The sequence below is a fragment of the Capronia epimyces genome (genome assembly GCF_000585565.1).
Source record: "Capronia epimyces CBS 606.96 chromosome Unknown aczIQ-supercont1.3, whole genome shotgun sequence".
Taxonomy (NCBI): domain Eukaryota; kingdom Fungi; phylum Ascomycota; class Eurotiomycetes; order Chaetothyriales; family Herpotrichiellaceae; genus Capronia; species Capronia epimyces.
This window is the reverse complement of record NW_006912906.1, coordinates 391257-406833: the sequence shown is the minus strand read 5'-3', so window position 1 is coordinate 406833 and position 15577 is coordinate 391257. Positions and strand designations below refer to the sequence as shown.

At 52.7% G+C, this 15577-nt stretch overlaps 5 protein-coding genes across 5 annotated transcripts; 4 read left to right on the top strand and 1 right to left on the bottom strand.

Annotated features, from left to right (window-relative positions):
• Nucleotides 1-408: 408 nt before the first annotated feature.
• A1O3_03406 (serine hydroxymethyltransferase, mitochondrial) lies at nucleotides 409-2192 on the bottom strand (the record flags this gene model as incomplete). Its single annotated transcript, XM_007733544.1, has 5 exons — nucleotides 409-1550; nucleotides 1600-1737; nucleotides 1790-1883; nucleotides 1931-1987; nucleotides 2043-2192. 5 exons carry the CDS (start codon nucleotides 2190-2192, stop codon nucleotides 409-411), a joined length of 1581 nt encoding a protein of 526 aa, XP_007731734.1.
• Nucleotides 2193-3689: 1497 nt separating this feature from the next.
• On the top strand, nucleotides 3690-5012 carry A1O3_03405 (uncharacterized protein; the record flags this gene model as incomplete). The annotated part of the gene is made up of 1 exon (XM_007733543.1): nucleotides 3690-5012. The coding sequence occupies one exon, from the start codon at nucleotides 3690-3692 to the stop codon at nucleotides 5010-5012; it is 1323 nt and encodes a 440-aa protein (XP_007731733.1).
• Nucleotides 5013-8559: 3547 nt separating this feature from the next.
• On the top strand, nucleotides 8560-9272 carry A1O3_03404 (uncharacterized protein; the record flags this gene model as incomplete). Its single annotated transcript, XM_007733542.1, has 2 exons — nucleotides 8560-8975; nucleotides 9035-9272. The coding sequence occupies 2 exons, from the start codon at nucleotides 8560-8562 to the stop codon at nucleotides 9270-9272; spliced, it is 654 nt and encodes a 217-aa protein (XP_007731732.1).
• Nucleotides 9273-10971: 1699 nt separating this feature from the next.
• A1O3_03403 (propionyl-CoA synthetase) lies at nucleotides 10972-13130 on the top strand (the record flags this gene model as incomplete). The annotated part of the gene is made up of 2 exons (XM_007733541.1): nucleotides 10972-12625; nucleotides 12691-13130. The coding sequence occupies 2 exons, from the start codon at nucleotides 10972-10974 to the stop codon at nucleotides 13128-13130; spliced, it is 2094 nt and encodes a 697-aa protein (XP_007731731.1).
• A 1337-nt stretch (nucleotides 13131-14467) lies between these two features.
• Nucleotides 14468-15421, top strand: A1O3_03402 (uncharacterized protein; the record flags this gene model as incomplete). Its single annotated transcript, XM_007733540.1, has 2 exons — nucleotides 14468-14506; nucleotides 14594-15421. 2 exons carry the CDS (start codon nucleotides 14468-14470, stop codon nucleotides 15419-15421), a joined length of 867 nt encoding a protein of 288 aa, XP_007731730.1.
• Between the last annotated feature and the right edge of the window lie 156 nt (nucleotides 15422-15577).

Here is a 15577-nt window from a genome sequence, read left to right as displayed (position 1 = left end):
TATCTGTGAGGCCAAAGTGAGGTTTGGAGTGTCCAGCCCACCATCACCAGCGGCAGCCTTGGGGGCTCTCTTTTGCTGGATTCGGACGGCGGTATCCTAGCCTGTTGGACTATCTTTGGTCGCAGCTCTTACAACATCTCCTTATTTTCTGGGTGAGGCATACTGCCACTGCAAGGATGGACGGGTTATCCAGGATTCAATGGCATGCTATTTGATTTGGATCAGAAGCAGACGAATGCAATACTACTCCAATACTCCGCCTGCCAGAATAACAGAGGGCGAGACAAGGCGATGTCGACTCCTTTGTAGTATCATTACCATTTTGTACCATACTACACAGCTATCGAGGGCGGACCTAGTTAAACACAATACCACTTCTTTCATCGTGCTGCTACCCAGCTCGGCGAATTAATCTTTGATCCACGGCTCAGCGAACGTTCCCACCCAGTCCTCGACCTCCTTCCTCAGGGTCAGAATATCCGGCACATCAGTGCCGTCTTTGAGATAATCGAGGAAACTCTTGACGGCACGAGGATTCTTCTTGCCCTGGCTCTCGGCGTCGGAACGGGCCTTCTTGTCGACGTTGATGGTGATGGAGACGGCGCGGTCCACGATCTCCGCCACTCTGGTAAAGTCCTGAGGCTGGAAGCCTCGAGTCGTCATGGCGGGTGAGCCCATTCTAAGGCCGCCGGGCTTCAGGGCCGATTTGTCGCCGGGGACGGTGTTCTTATTCGCGGCAACGCCGCAGAGCTCGAGAACCCGCTCGACGCGAGCTCCATCGATGTCCTTTGACTTCAAGTCCACGAGAACTAAATGGTTGTCCGTGCCTCCGCTAACGATGTTGTACCCCAGTCCGCCTGTGTAAGCGGAATTCCCGAGACGTTCGGCCAACGCCTTCGCATTGGCCAACACAGTCTGCTGGTAGTCCTTGAACTCCTTGCTCTGGGCTTGCTTCAAAGCGACCGCCAGCGCCGTGATGGTGTGGTTGTGGGGACCTCCTTGGTGGCCGGGAAAGACGGACGCGTTGATGGGCCCTTCGAGATCATACATTTCCTTCTCCCCTTTTTTGTTGGTCCGACGCACCCCTTTTCGGTAGAAGATCATGGCTCCACGAGGCCCGCGTAGTGATTTGTGCGTCGTAGTTGTCACGACATCCGAGTAGGCGAATGGGCTAGGGATGACGTCGGCGGCCACCAACCCGGAAATGTGTGCCATGTCGGACAGCAAGTAGGCACCAACGTCGTCGGCAATGGCTCGCATGCGTTCATAGTCGATCAGTCGGCTGTATGCAGACGTTCCTGCGACAATGATCTTCGGACGGTACAATAGTGCGTTGTCATGCAGTTTCTTGTAGTCGATTAGGCCGGTGGACTCGTCCAATCGGTATGGGAATGTTTCGAAGTATTTCGAGATCATCGAGATCTTCTTGGTCGGCGTCTGGTAACCGTGAGACAAATGTCCTCCATGAGGGAGATCCAGGCCCATGATTCTCTCGTGAGAGGCGAGCAATGCTGAGTAGGCGTACAGATTGGCCGGGGAGCCAGACAAGGCTTGGAAGTGTCAGTACGGCATTGGACGGAAGGGATTTTGGTGCCTCACGCTGAACATTTACACCCCATTCTTCAGGATTCAAACGATATGTCTCCAAGGCTCGCTTCTGACAAAGACGCTCTGATTGGTCAATGTATTCGTTACCGCCGTAATAGCGGGCTCCGGGATATCCCTCAGAGTATTTATCTGGGAGAAGGGTCAGATCAACATGTGATTAACTGGAGGAGCACAAACGGACTCTGCATAATGCTCCCTAGCGCATCTAGTACTGCTTGAGAGGTGAAGTTTTCGGAGGGGATGAGATTGATGAAGTGCTTTTGCCTCGATTTTTCCTGGCCATGTTTAGAGGAGGTGGCTGTAGTCCGGAATGAGACCATACCTTTTGTAATATCTGATAGATTTCGGGGTCGGCATCTTTGAGATGGTCACCTAGTAACTGGATCGGCGTCAGTGGTGAGGTCCGTGTGGGACGTGGGACGTAGAACTTGTACCTTATGCTGTGCCTCGACCAGGGATGAGGTCAGCGCTCTTGAAGACGACAGCCCTCTGACCGTCGCTCTGCATGACGAGCACACTGACAGCCTGGAGGGAGATAGGCGGACGGAACCCCAAATTCGCTTGGAGACCAAAGGACGGGCCATGTTTGCAACGGAGGAATGGAGATGTGGTATCCAAGGTCAAGATCCACAGCAGCAAGAGAGGTGAGAGGGGCGGAAGACGTAAGATGTCAATCGCCCTGCTATCTCTATCTCTTTGAAACCGAGGAGCACTTGACGGGATCAATCAATCGGAGGAGGCTCCTAGTGACAGACCAGCTCTGGTCCAGTTCCCTGTCCAGTTCCTTGGTTGAAGACGAGCGGGAGGTAGATGGCCCAGGAAGCGAGAGGGGCGATGTGATAAATGATAAATGATATTAAATAATATTGCGTCGTCCGAGTCAAGGGACGAAGTCCAATGCGCCCTGCTGCGGAGAGTCGGCCGATGCCTCCAATAATTCACGTCTGTACGAGGCAGGTCTCGCGAGAGACATAATTTTCACCGTCACCCCCCATCCGCGCCCTTTTCCTCTTCCTCTTCTTTTTCCTCTCCTCTTCTTCACAACTAAATCCAAGATGAAGAGCACCTCTACGTCAGTTCGCAGCTCTCGCGCTCCAGCTCCGGCTGGGGGCCTGTGGGCGGTGTTGCTATGTCCTGGGTCCACCTACCACCTTTGAAGGACAATTTGAAAGACACTGATTGGAGATGTTGTTAATCGACGATACATTGATCTTCTCGACTTCGACTCCGACTCTCTACCTCCCTACTTTTGATATTCTTGTTTCACCTCTATGCTTGCTCTCTGCACTGCCTGCTTTATGCCGCCAGGGCACAATGGGATCGGAGATTACTCCTGGAGTTTCTAGATTGTAGGTATTGAACTCGGAAATGTAGGATAGGACACATGGCCTGCCCATGCCTGGGGGTCGAGGTCGTCAAAACTGGCATGTTTGGTCTTCCTACTCCTGTTTCCACCATATAGTTGTCGATGTGTTGGTTGACAACTTGATGAGTGAATGAAAGACTGATTTCAAGACACTGACTGCCACTGCCACCGCTGCGCGGCGACACTCTGCTTTCCTCTTCCTGCTAGCTGCTAGCTGCTAGCAACAAGCTCAGATGCCGCTATTTTAACGAGTGAACAGACGTCGTACATCCAGACAAGCCTCAAGCCTGGCCGTTGGGAAGGCAGTGAGCGAGGCAGTGAGCGACGGGGACAGCTTCACTCTCCCTTTGTGTCCTTCAGGCTTTGTTGAAAGCAGCAATTGCAATGACTCTTTATAGAAATGGAACTGCGGCACGCCAAGCGCAAGTTCAACTGCGAGGCAGTGCTGTGCAGTGCAGTGAATCACTCACGATCGAATCATACAAGCTGTGATCTGTGATGCTGCTTTCCTCTCGTCACGTCCATAAAACGCGTCTCGATCAATTGACTAAGGTACTGACTTATCGATCTGTCTGTCGCGCGTACTTGCCTTCTTCTCTTTCAACTCTTGTCCACTCAACACCTTCTGTCACGCCCGACTTCTTCTTAAAACATCCATCACGAAGCGACTGACTTGTGTCTGACACATCATCGTTGCTTACCTAGACGCCCAACCATGTCGTCGCGTGCGAAAGGTCGGCTTTCCGGCGCGACCTTGCCAACTGCACCAAACCCGCCCAGTATCGATCCGTATCCGTTAGATGATAGCGACGAATCTCTCTGTGGCTATCACTATGACTATGACTCGGATGCCCCAGGACACGGAACAACCCGCAAGAGAAAGCGAGGTGCGCAGAACAAGGAAGAGCTGGAAGAAGCCAAGAGACGTCGCGCAGAAGCTCGAGCAGAGATTCGCTATGGAAAGCCACCCCCTGTCCCTGATCTGTCCGATGATGGCATTGTTGATTATGACCAATCCGAAGACGAAGACAACGGTCTCTGGTCTACCAAGCGTGCGAAACCCTCGACCGAAGCTGCCATTGGCGTAAGAAAGGGGCTTGCAGAATGCCACAGTTCTGAACTTAACAGCATATCATACGATCTGGCCGGGATCAACCTCAACGTTACTTTGGGTGATCTCCTCAAGAGCCACCTGGGAGTCCCTGGTATGGCCTCAACAAACGTTGTGCTTGGACGGAAGATCAATCACCCGCACATGGACATGGCAGGCGACAAACCCACGAGCGACATACATGTGAATAAGCCATCTTTCCTCGACCTGCCTCCCGAAGTGCGGGTTCAAATTTACCGTTTCGCTCTTCGCGGAGAATGTGCGGTTGATTTTGGTCGCCGTACCAACTTCAGTCGGTCGTCTGCTCTGTTGAGAACTTGCAAGCAGGTCCACGAGGAGGGTAGGGGGATCTTGTATGGCGAGAATTCATTCCACTTTGCTCGCTCCTCTGAGGTCCGTGGAAGGTACTGGGAACCAGACTGGAAGGAAATCGGTTACGATGACGTCCGACGATTTCTTGAGACCATCGGCCCGATCAACTTTTCCCACATCAAATACGTATCCTTCTTGTTGACCGACGCCTCCGTCAGAAATTCTCCGCAGACTAGCATCGATGAGCGCAGATACGTGAATGACGCGAGCTTGCAGCAAGTCTTTCGCCTGATTGGAGCTCACACCACACTGCGAAAGTTAGCTGTCATGTTCGGTGGTCGTGCCAAAGTCGTCACTGCCGATTACCATTTCTTGAAGGCCTTTACCGAGATGAAATGTCACGAGTTCATCCTGCTCGGAGTGTTCCGAGGGTATACAACCAAGTTCCAAGACAATCTCAGAGCGAGGATGCAGTCAGTCATGGTGGTGCCATTCGAATTCGACGACAAAAACCAGATCCATCCGAAACTCATCAACAAGAACCGAGTTAGCATGGTCTATGAGGAAGCTGGTGCGCCATGTCCCGGTACTTATTTGAGTTCAATGACGACTTGAAGTCGCGCTGCCTGGTAGGCCTCTTGTCCATGTCCCATCGGCACTGATCCAAACATTGACTAAAGTGAGCAGCATACCACCGACGTCAGGAATGTGAAGCTGGAGGATTGTAGCAACCGGCATCCCGGCAGTCAGGCGGCCAGGTGACAGACGGAAATCGAGAAGGATTGGATTGGCGGTTACTGGCGAAGCGAAGAAATGACAGTGTTTGATCGACCAGGGACGGTACCACAGCAGATGGTGAGCACATGACGGAGTAGTTATTAAGTTGTAAGGTACTAGCAAAGCAATTCAGCGCAGATGATGGCGGAAGTTGCTTGACCAGAAGTGCTGCTTTTCTTCAGCAGAGGGCAGTGATGGCAAGTGGTGAGAATGTGAAAGATTGATGATCGATCGTAAGGGCTTTAGAGAAGCTCAATTGCCCAAATTCCCAGGTGCATTCATAGACGACAGTCCAGGTCGTTGGGTATGTAGGTACTGTACTCCGTACCTAGGCGGCGGTCACAAGTGTCGATTGTTTGGTTTGATAGAGGTTCTGTTATTATGAATAATAGGAGAGACTCCCAGAGAGAAATAATACGTAGGATAAATGCACGTACCAGGCACCTACCAGGGGCGAGTTTGCCATTTCCATTTCCATTTTGCCCATTAATCATTAATTAATTAATTACAGAATACTCCATACGGAGGAGGGATTTGGAGCCTCGCCTGTCTGGTCGGACCGCCTTAGGCCAACGTTTCTCCGTCCGCCGTCCACTTTAACATGGGGGCCTCATTTCGTGTGTCTCAGAAAGTCTCGACTAGTCACATAATGGTGCTCGATCTGTCTGATGAGCCTGCTGAGATTATACTACGTACGGAGTCCTAGTAATTACTTGCTTACCGAGGACTTGAAGTTACACCCTGCTTGCTACCTGGCTGGGTTAGCCATGCGGAGCACTGCATCTGTATCCATAGGCGTATCCGTACATAGTTATTTATACTATACCTACTCCGTACTTAGTACTATCAAATACGTGGACAATCTGGTATAGAGTACAGTACTCTTTCTGCGTTATAGGACTTGCCTTGGTGTTGGAAGTTGTTTGGCAAAGCTCGCATCAGACTCACAAGTCCATAGAACCAGGACAATGTCAAGTGTCATGCAAGTATTGTCCTTCTCAGTAGTAACGAGACTGATGCACGATTTGGTCCAGGGTGGAAGGGGTGCTGTCCTGAGAACTCTGTCGAGACAGGAAACAGTGCACAGAACGAGTGGACACCGATATTTGTTTACCACTTCTGGGCTTTTTGTTTGTTTATTTATTTGGTGTCGTGTCGTATCGTGTCGCTGTCGCTGTCGCTCGCTTCCTTTCACCCGCAGGATCCGTACGGAGTACTCTGTACTGCGATGAAGGTGGATGACCATAGCAACAGTAAGTCGGATCGATCCAAGTGATGCCAAACTGAATCCAGCTGGGACCTCCCTAGGTGGAAAGCGACCAGCCTCGACCGGTGGATGAGATGGATCATGGAAATATTGTAGCTTCCCCATACGTCGTATGATCGGATACTATTTTCAGCGACTCGTGGCGAATTCTACTAAATTCTAGTGCTGGGACCTGGAGCTGCGCTTTGTCTCGCCTCTGAAGAAATACCGGTCCAGGCCTGCATCTTCGTTTTGGCGAACTGGTGTGCTAGCCATAGTCTAGCAGGGTAGCATATTTACCGTGCGGCCTGTGTAGTGCAGTCGCTCAGCAGTGTAGAACCTAGATACATCGATGACCTGTGGCTGTTGTTTTGGCATGGATGGTCAATGCTGATCATCACAACACCAAGACGTCAAAAGCACGACTTCCGTCTGGTCTAGACGCGGATGAGGTTCGGGTTGCTTCATCAGAGTCTGTGACTGCCTATACCGTATGAAGGTTTGGGTCTTGGTTTGCGTGCGTGTTGCTGCGTCCGTGACCCCTCCACTGTATGTCATTGCTACACACTTTGTAGGGGAAAAACTGCTCAATGCATCAGGATCAGCCGGGTCGCTTGGATTGTACCAAAAGTTTTTGGGAACGGCTGGGCCTGGATCCGCGGATGCCACAGAGGACGGCGAAGTACTCCGTAGTTTGGCCCATAACAAAGCGGAAGGGCGAAGGTCGAATTGGAGAGATGGAGAGATCATTACATTGACAGTGGCGACCGAGATTTGGGGAGAAGAACAACGAAGTCCAGAGTGGAGGGTGATTACTGTGCAATTCCCGGACGAGGTCGACGAGGCTCCAAGCTCCCCAAGCTCGCAGCTGCTGGCCTGCCGATTGGCTGCAGGCGGGGGCCGCAGGCTCCTCAGGCTTGGCCCTCATTTCCGCAAGGCGCCAGCTCTGATCACCTCGACTCCTCGACACCCAACGAGAACACTGCCTTTGCATGAATAAGCAGGCTTAAGCTTTGCATTGGACACACTCGTCTGTGTTGGATCTGGCCCTTTGGCCCCAAGACTGTTCCGGTGACGGCAGACGCTCCTAGATTGCGACCTCCTTCGACGCGGAGCAACTAGGCGGTGGACTCATGGCCTCGGTCGACTCGAGGAACCAGTCGCGCCGTGCCACAGCCAGGGAAGCACAGTGCTACGTGCTACACCCATTCCATTCTGGTCGCGGGCCCGTCTTCCAAGTTCCTACCCAAACCTCTGATCTGGGAATGCCACCCGTGTCTCACGCGACGACCGATGATTGGCACGTTGAGAAGAGCAGGCACTACACGAGTTACTAAGTACTGAGACCGCAACAGGCCAACCAGGCCTTGGCCCACGTCGCAACACCAGCATCGTCTGTCCTTAGCCATGGCAGCAAACTGGATAATGATGCCGACGACTAAACCCCACCGACGTTTTATTCGGACATCCACCAGAATAATATTGAAGAAGGAAGCCGAGATCGCCTGACAAGCAAAACAACATTGCGATGTGCTTCATATTGATCAGTGCTGATCGGTTTGACGCTGACATTGACAGCACTCAAACCAAAGGCCCGCGATGAGAGCCGCGAAGCTTGCAGGAGACGGGACCAGCATGTTGATGGAAGTCGCTGCAGCGACTCCGAACTCCGCCACAATTTGGCCCCGGGCCTGAAACCGCCCAATGGCACGGACAACTAGGCTGATGAGGCTGCGCTAAATGGCACCTTGTGGATAGTCGCAGGGAATTGGTGACACTACCCCTGACGCCTCGCAAATGCGTCCTCCACAAGCCATATCCACCAGTAGTCCCTCACAACAACTCGTGGCACTACTACACCACCATCATCATGGGTACCATCACGCTAGGATGATACCCTAATTTCCTGGGATGTTGCCGTCCAGCTGGATGCTCCTCCAGCATACACGTATATATGGTCGGTACCCTGTCCCTCAGTCACGCCTTTTCTTCTTCCATCCACGATCAAACTCCAACTTCCAGTCACTCGTTAGACTCGAACAATCCCGGTCTTTGTACCACGACACTCGTTTTCAACAATCCAACTATCAACCTATTACCAGTTTTCTAATCTAGAAACTACCACCCTCTCCAATCAAGATGAAGGTCGCCATGTCTGTTGCTGCCGTTGCAGCTTTCGCTACTGCCGCCGTCGCCGCGCCCGCTGATGCCTCCAGCACCTGGGCCGACTGGACCGCCAGCACCACCACCACCACTACTACCACCACCACCGCTGCTGCCTCCAGCACCTGGGATGACTGGACCGCCAGCGCCAGCACCACCACAACCACCACTACTCCCGCCGCCGCTGAGAGCACGTGGGCCGACTGGACCAGCACTCCTGACAGCTACACCACCACCGTTGTGACCGCCATCACAACCTTCTGCCCTGAGGCCACCAAGATCACCCACATCGGCAAGACCTGGACTGTCACCGGCGCCACCACTCTGACCATCACCGGTGGTCCCTTCACCGTCTCAGTCCCAGTCTGGACCAAGACCTCCACCTCGTGCAGGTAAGCACTTTCTAACATGGGCGACTGCAAAGGCAAATTTGTACTGACTCTGTGTGCAGCGAGAGCGTCACTGAGACTGCCGCCGCCTCAACCTGGGCTGACTGGACCTCCACCCCTGTCGCTCCTGCTGTTGAGACCTCCAAGCCGGTTGCTCCAGCTTCCACTGAGGTCTGGGCCTACACCCCATCCTCTGCCGCCCCTGCTGTCGCCACATACACTGGTGCTGCCAACGCCCTCGTTGCCAACGTTGGTGCTGGTCTTGCTGGTGTCGGTGCCATTGCTGCTCTCCTGCTGTAAATGGTGGATTGCTTTTGGTCATGGCTTGGATGGGTATATCAGCTTCTGTGAGCTTGACTACTGAAGATGGATCGACTCTTCCAGGGTCTTGGCCCCGCATTTGACTTCTTGATCCAGTGACCCAGGGGAAAACGACGAGCAGGCAAAGCGGCCGTGGTTTGCATCCGAAGACATGGACTTATGGCGGACATGACGATTTTTGCAAGTTTCTTACATGCTGCGCACCGGCGAATTGGATTCAGTCTTCGGCTGGTCGTTGTTGGGCATGTGGGATCTTTTCCTACATTCAGACCCTGGGTGTCTGTTTCTATATTAATGAATGGACATTTTTTTGAGGATATAGCATTGCAGCGCGAGTTTATGGGGCACCCAAAATGTGAAATTTTATCTGCTGATATCCCTTTCCGCTGCAGTTGGAGTTGTTCTGAGGAGTAGGCCATGCCTGGAAAATCCTCCCCCGCGGACTGAGTATGGAGTTCTCGCGTGTTGTGCTCGCTTGTTTTGATGATCTTAGCTTTATGATTGCACCATCTTATTTGACATCTCCGGCCGCTCCATGTTCTGCCAGATCTCTTGTGACAGCGGCTACTAAATCAGATGGAGATTTGACTGGACCTGACGCACGGACGAAGGCTCGTGAGCATGTCAACAAAAGTCGCGAAGTTGGACTCTGAGTATGTAGGAGGTGAATGAATAGTACGTGGGCTCTTTTTGCCTGCTCTTTTTGCCCTTGAAAGGAGTTCTTGACACTTTCCCTCCATCCTTGTCTGAAATCTCCAATTTGGTGTCAATGGACGCTCGGGATTCTCTCGGGATTCCGTGGTGCCTCCGACCCATCTATGTGGTATTAGGTGAGGCGTGTATTACCGTTACCGTTATCAGCTGGCAAGGACGAAGGGATCTCAGTCCACCCACAACAGGTCGATGACCCGAAGCATCACCGAGTCTGGGGTGTGGACGTGTAGGTAACTGATACCAGATACAGAGTACGGAGATGAAGCCAGGTGCAGCTTCCAATATTTAGCGCCAAGCCTGCGCAAAAGCAGCCTACCTAAGGAGCCTCGGTCTATGACATCTGGAACCTGGAACCCGCTCTCTCTCTCCCTCCTTCGATCTCGCTCTCGCTCTCCTTCCAGCCATCACGGGACCAGGACCGGGACTGTGATCGAATCTAGAAGAAGAACGAGACCGTGATCCAATGATGTTCCCTGCGTTGATCGCCCGGTATACGCCGTTTCCTATCCGTACGCTGCGCTGCACATTCCGTCCGACCGATGAATTCGCTCTCTTACCCCATACTGGTACCTTACCCCACTGCCTGGGATACTTTGTCCACCTTGCTGTTTTGCCCCAGGTTAGGATACCATCACGTTCCTGAACCTGGCGAGGACTGCTCTTTGGCTAGTATATAGTCCACGCATCTTGCACTTGTTCGTGCTTGACGGCCCATCCGGAGAGAATGCCAGGCCAGCTACAAGCCGATGCCCATCCACTCGCCTCTCGCCTCTCGGTGATGTGTCTCTAGCTAAATTCGCGGCTTCCGCTTCCTCTGTGCCTTCGCTGTTTCTGAGCTTCATCCACAAGAATCCTTAGCCTTACGCTCGTCATCCTTCCGTTACTTTTTGAATCATCCAAGGATCGCCACTGAACTCCCCTTGCTCTCACACGCACGGTACTCTTCACTCCCTCTCCGGGCGCCATGTCGCCCAACAATACAGCGCAGGACGCGGCGCAGAGTGCCTCCCTCGCCGACCCCGAGAAATTCTGGGATAGCCATGCAAAAGAACTCCATTGGCATAAACCCTACAGCTCAGTCCTGCAGCGAAAGACAAAACGGCTACCAGACGGCACGACACATCCTCATTGGTCTTGGTTTCCTGACGGCGAGATCAGCACCACCTACAACTGTATAGACCGGCACGTGAAAGCCGGTAACGGCGACAAGATTGCTATGATCTGGGACAGCCCGGTCAGCGGATCGAAAGAGAAGTACACTTACAATCAGATGCTGGATGAGGTGGAGGTCCTTGCAGGCGTCCTAAGGGAAGAAGGTGTGAAGAAGGGTGATGTCGTTCTCCTATACATGCCCATGATTCCGGCGGCAATCTTTGGAATGTTGGCTGCCGTCCGCCTGGGCGCTTTGCATGCAGTTGTCTTTGGAGGATTTGCTGCCGCAAGTTTGGCTCAACGGATCGATGCCGCCAGGCCGAAGGTTATTCTAACCGCCAGCTGTGCCATTGAAGGCACAAAAGGGCCTTTGGAGTATAGGCCGTTTGTCGAGGGAGCCATTGAGCAGAGTGCTTGGAAGCCCAGCAAGACTATTATTTGGCAGCGGGATATCAGGAGGTGGGACCCCGTCATCAAACACGCCGGCCAGCGAAATTGGCAACGGCTGGTCAAGAGCGCGCGGAATAGAGGTATACGGGCCGAGGCCGTCCCAGTGAAAAGTACCGATGGGTTGTACATTATTTACACCAGCGGCACCACAGGTTTACCGAAAGGTGTGCTGCGGGAAGCAGGTGGTCACGCCGTCGGCCTAAATCTCAGCATTAAATATCTCTTTGACGTCAAGGGGCCTGGCGATGTCATTTTCACTGGGAGTGATATTGGCTGGGTTGTGGGACATTCTTATATTGTCTACGCACCTTTACTGGCCGGCGCGACGACCATCTTATATGAGGGCAAGCCGATTGGTACACCCGATGCCGGTGCGTTTTGGCGCCTGGTTGACGAACACAAAGTCACAACATTGTTCACCGCCCCCACCGCTCTCAGAGCCATTCGAAAAGAAGACCCAGAGGACAAATTCTTCAAGGAACGCGGTGAGAAGGGCCGCTTGAGACATTGGCGTGGCTTGTTCCTTGCAGGCGAAAGGTCTGAGCCTTCCATCGTTGTACATTATCAGGACCTTTTGAGCAAATACGCCGCTCCAGATGCGCGGGTCATTGACCATTGGTGGTCAAGCGAGTCAGGCAGCCCTATGACAGGACTTGCATTCCGACCCGCCATTGGTCTCGACCCCAGGACCCGTGAAGAACACAAAACTCTGGCTATCAAGCCTGGGAGCGCGGGCAAACCCATGCCTGGATTTGATGTCCGCATCGTGGATGACGCCGGAAACGAAGTGCAGCAGGGGAGAATGGGCAATATTGTCCTTGCCATGCCCCTAGCGCCAACAGGTTTCACCTCGCTGTTCAATGACGATGCCCGGTTCTACAAAGGCTATCTAAAGCGTTTCGATGGCAAGTGGCTGGACACCGGGGACGCCGGGATGATCGATCAGGACGGTTATGTTCATGTCATGAGCCGAAGTGACGATATCATCAATGTCGCGGCACATCGCTTCAGCACGGGTATGTCTTGAATCTTATTTTGCCCCTTGATCTCCATTCCGCAACGGACCAACTAACTCAGCCAGGCGCCATCGAACAAGCCGTCACATCACATCCTAGTGTAGCCGAAGCCTGTGTTGTGGGTATTCCTGACCCGATGAAAGGCCATTTACCATTCGCATTTGTGATCCCGTCGGCTTCAACACCCTCCGATCTACCGGCCACGCCTTCCAAGGAGTTTTTCGATGGCATCAACAAACTCGTGCGGACACAGATCGGCGCCATCGCCTCTCTAGGCGGGATCGTTCAAGGCAAAGGAATGATTCCCAAGACCCGGAGCGGCAAGACACTTCGACGCGTGTTGAGAGAGCTGGTGGAAAATGCCGTGGAAGGCAACTACGACAAGGAAGTCAATGTCCCTGCGACCGTCGAGGACAAAGAGGTCGTTGAGGTTGCCAGGCAGAAAGTCAAGGAATGGTTTGAAGCGAAGAACAAACAGCAGGTCGGAACGAAAGCGAAGTTGTAATGGAGATGTTATCTCATATATTTATCTCATATAGTATATTGACAATAGTGAAACTTGCCTGATCAGATGAGTCCATCAGGGTACTAGTATTCAGTGTTGGTTGAATTTAGTAGTCCAGGGCAAAAGTCGGATATATATGTAAATTATAATATAAGTTATAAGATAATTCCCGCTGCAGCGACTCATGTACATAGGGTCAAACCTCCAACTCAACAGATTGATTACTTCTGATAGAGCACGCCTGCTTCCCCATGCCAGGGTAAGAAGAGTCCTAAGATATCTGAACTCTAAGAGACTACCTAATGCAATCAATTAATTGTGTCTGGAAACTCACACGCTGGAGTGGGAGTGGGAGTGGGATTGGTGGGTGGAATCTGATGAATCTGATTACATACCCACTACATCTGTAACCACAGCCAACCACTGTACTGATACTCCGTACGGCGTAAGGGGCTCAGGCACAGCGGAGGAGATTCCGCGTCTCCAACGGCCGCTTACGATACAGGTACGGAATGGACTATCACACGAGACCTAATACCAGGTACCATATGGCATACAAAGTATCGGTACTTTGTATCCGTACTCCGTCTGGCACATTCGCGCTCTCGTCAGCCAAAGCACTCTTTGTAAGTAAGGAAATGAAATGAAATATTACTAAGTAAAGATTAGCTAATTACCTAGGTAGGTTGTCTCCATCCAGGTGGGTAGCACCAGTAGGGAGGTAGGTAATTATGTAGGTATATGTGAGTAGTATAATCGAAGGCCTATATAAAATATTCTTATTATTCCTCACAGAACAACACAACACTGGTAAAGTGATTCCAATTCCAGCCTACCTAGTATATACCCAAGGGTGTTCTGTACGGATACTGAGTCCGCTGCCGCTGCCGCCGCCACTGCCATTGAAGCTCCCCCTAACACCACCAACACCATCTCGTTAAATCGGCCTGACTCCCGGGACAGAATCCAATTTGGCATTACCTAAATCACACCAGATACTAGAGGTTGCCGCACCGCTGGCGCTGGCGCGGGAATCACACAGCCAGCGGCAAGAGCAAGGCCGAGGGCAAGGTCGTTCTTCAAGTTCAGCCACAAAGACAGTCACAAAGCTAGTCGTCTTGGTCATCGGGGTCCTGCTGGCTGCAAGCGCAAGCATCCAGCCAGCCTCGCCAGCCTACGACGCCCCCGCCGGTTCCGGTTCCGTCGCCGACGTGGCTTCCACTTCCGTGCGATTCTGGAGTCCGCTGAGATCTCTGGTCAACGGCGGCCTTCTCTTGACGAGCAGATTGTTCTCCACCGGCAGCAGCCCAACAGCGGCAACAGCAGACGTACCAACAATGGCGAAACGCACGCCAGTGTATTTTGTCTCCCACGGGGTAAGCTTGCCCTTCATCAACATCATTTGAAAGACGTCCGCGCCTCCTGGACGATCCCTTCTGCTCATGCTGACATCCCCTTCACAGGGCCCGAATACCATGTATGAGACCAGCCACCCAGTGTACCCGCAGCTGCAACGCATTGGGAAGGAAATCACGGAGAGCGTCAAACCCTCGGCAGTGGTGGTCTTCTCGGCCCACTGGCAGGCCGATCGACCCAACACGATCGAGGTCAATGTGGCCGAGGAGGAGCCTTTGATCTATGACTTCTACGGCTTTCCGCGGCACTACTACTCGGAGAAATTCCCCAACAAAGGCTCACCCAAACTCGCGAAGCAAGTCATGGCCATACTGGGCGAGAACGGGATCAAGACGCAAGAAGCAGAGAGGGGGTTGGACCATGGCGTCTTCGTGCCGTTCAAGGTCATGTTCGACCCGAAAACCAATCCCCTCACGGTACCGATTGTACAGGTGAGTCTGTTCGACGACGACACCGACGCTGCGGCACATATTCGACTCGGGCGGGCGGTGCAGAAGCTCCGCGACGAAAACATTTTGATCGTGGCCAGCGGCATGTCAGTACACAACCTGCGGCATATGATGACAGCTATGGCCACGGGAAAGACGATGCCATATTCGGCGTCCTTTGACGCTGCGCTTAAAGATGCCGTGGAAACCGAGGCCGGTGAAGCTAGAGACGAAAAGATGGTCAAGTTACTCACCCGGCCCGATGGCAGACAAGCCCATCCCACCTTTGAGCATTTGCTACCTATACATATAGCAGTCGGCGCTGCAGGTCACGATCCGGGCAAACAGCTGTGGACGTTGGCTGAGGGTAGTCTGGCCTGGGCGCAGTACAGGTTTGAAGCAGGAGGGGATCAAGTAAAGGAAGACCAGGAGGCACACCATTTGTAGTTCGGATGTAGAGCACCTCGGGTGCGTCTGATCTGGTGTGGGAGCACAGGTCAATATGTACAGGTGCATTTCCTTGTCAGGTGCGGATACTCTTAATATCGGGAGGGTTCGCTTCGTATAAAGATCCTCCTTCTCCTTCCTTTTATTCTTCGTCCA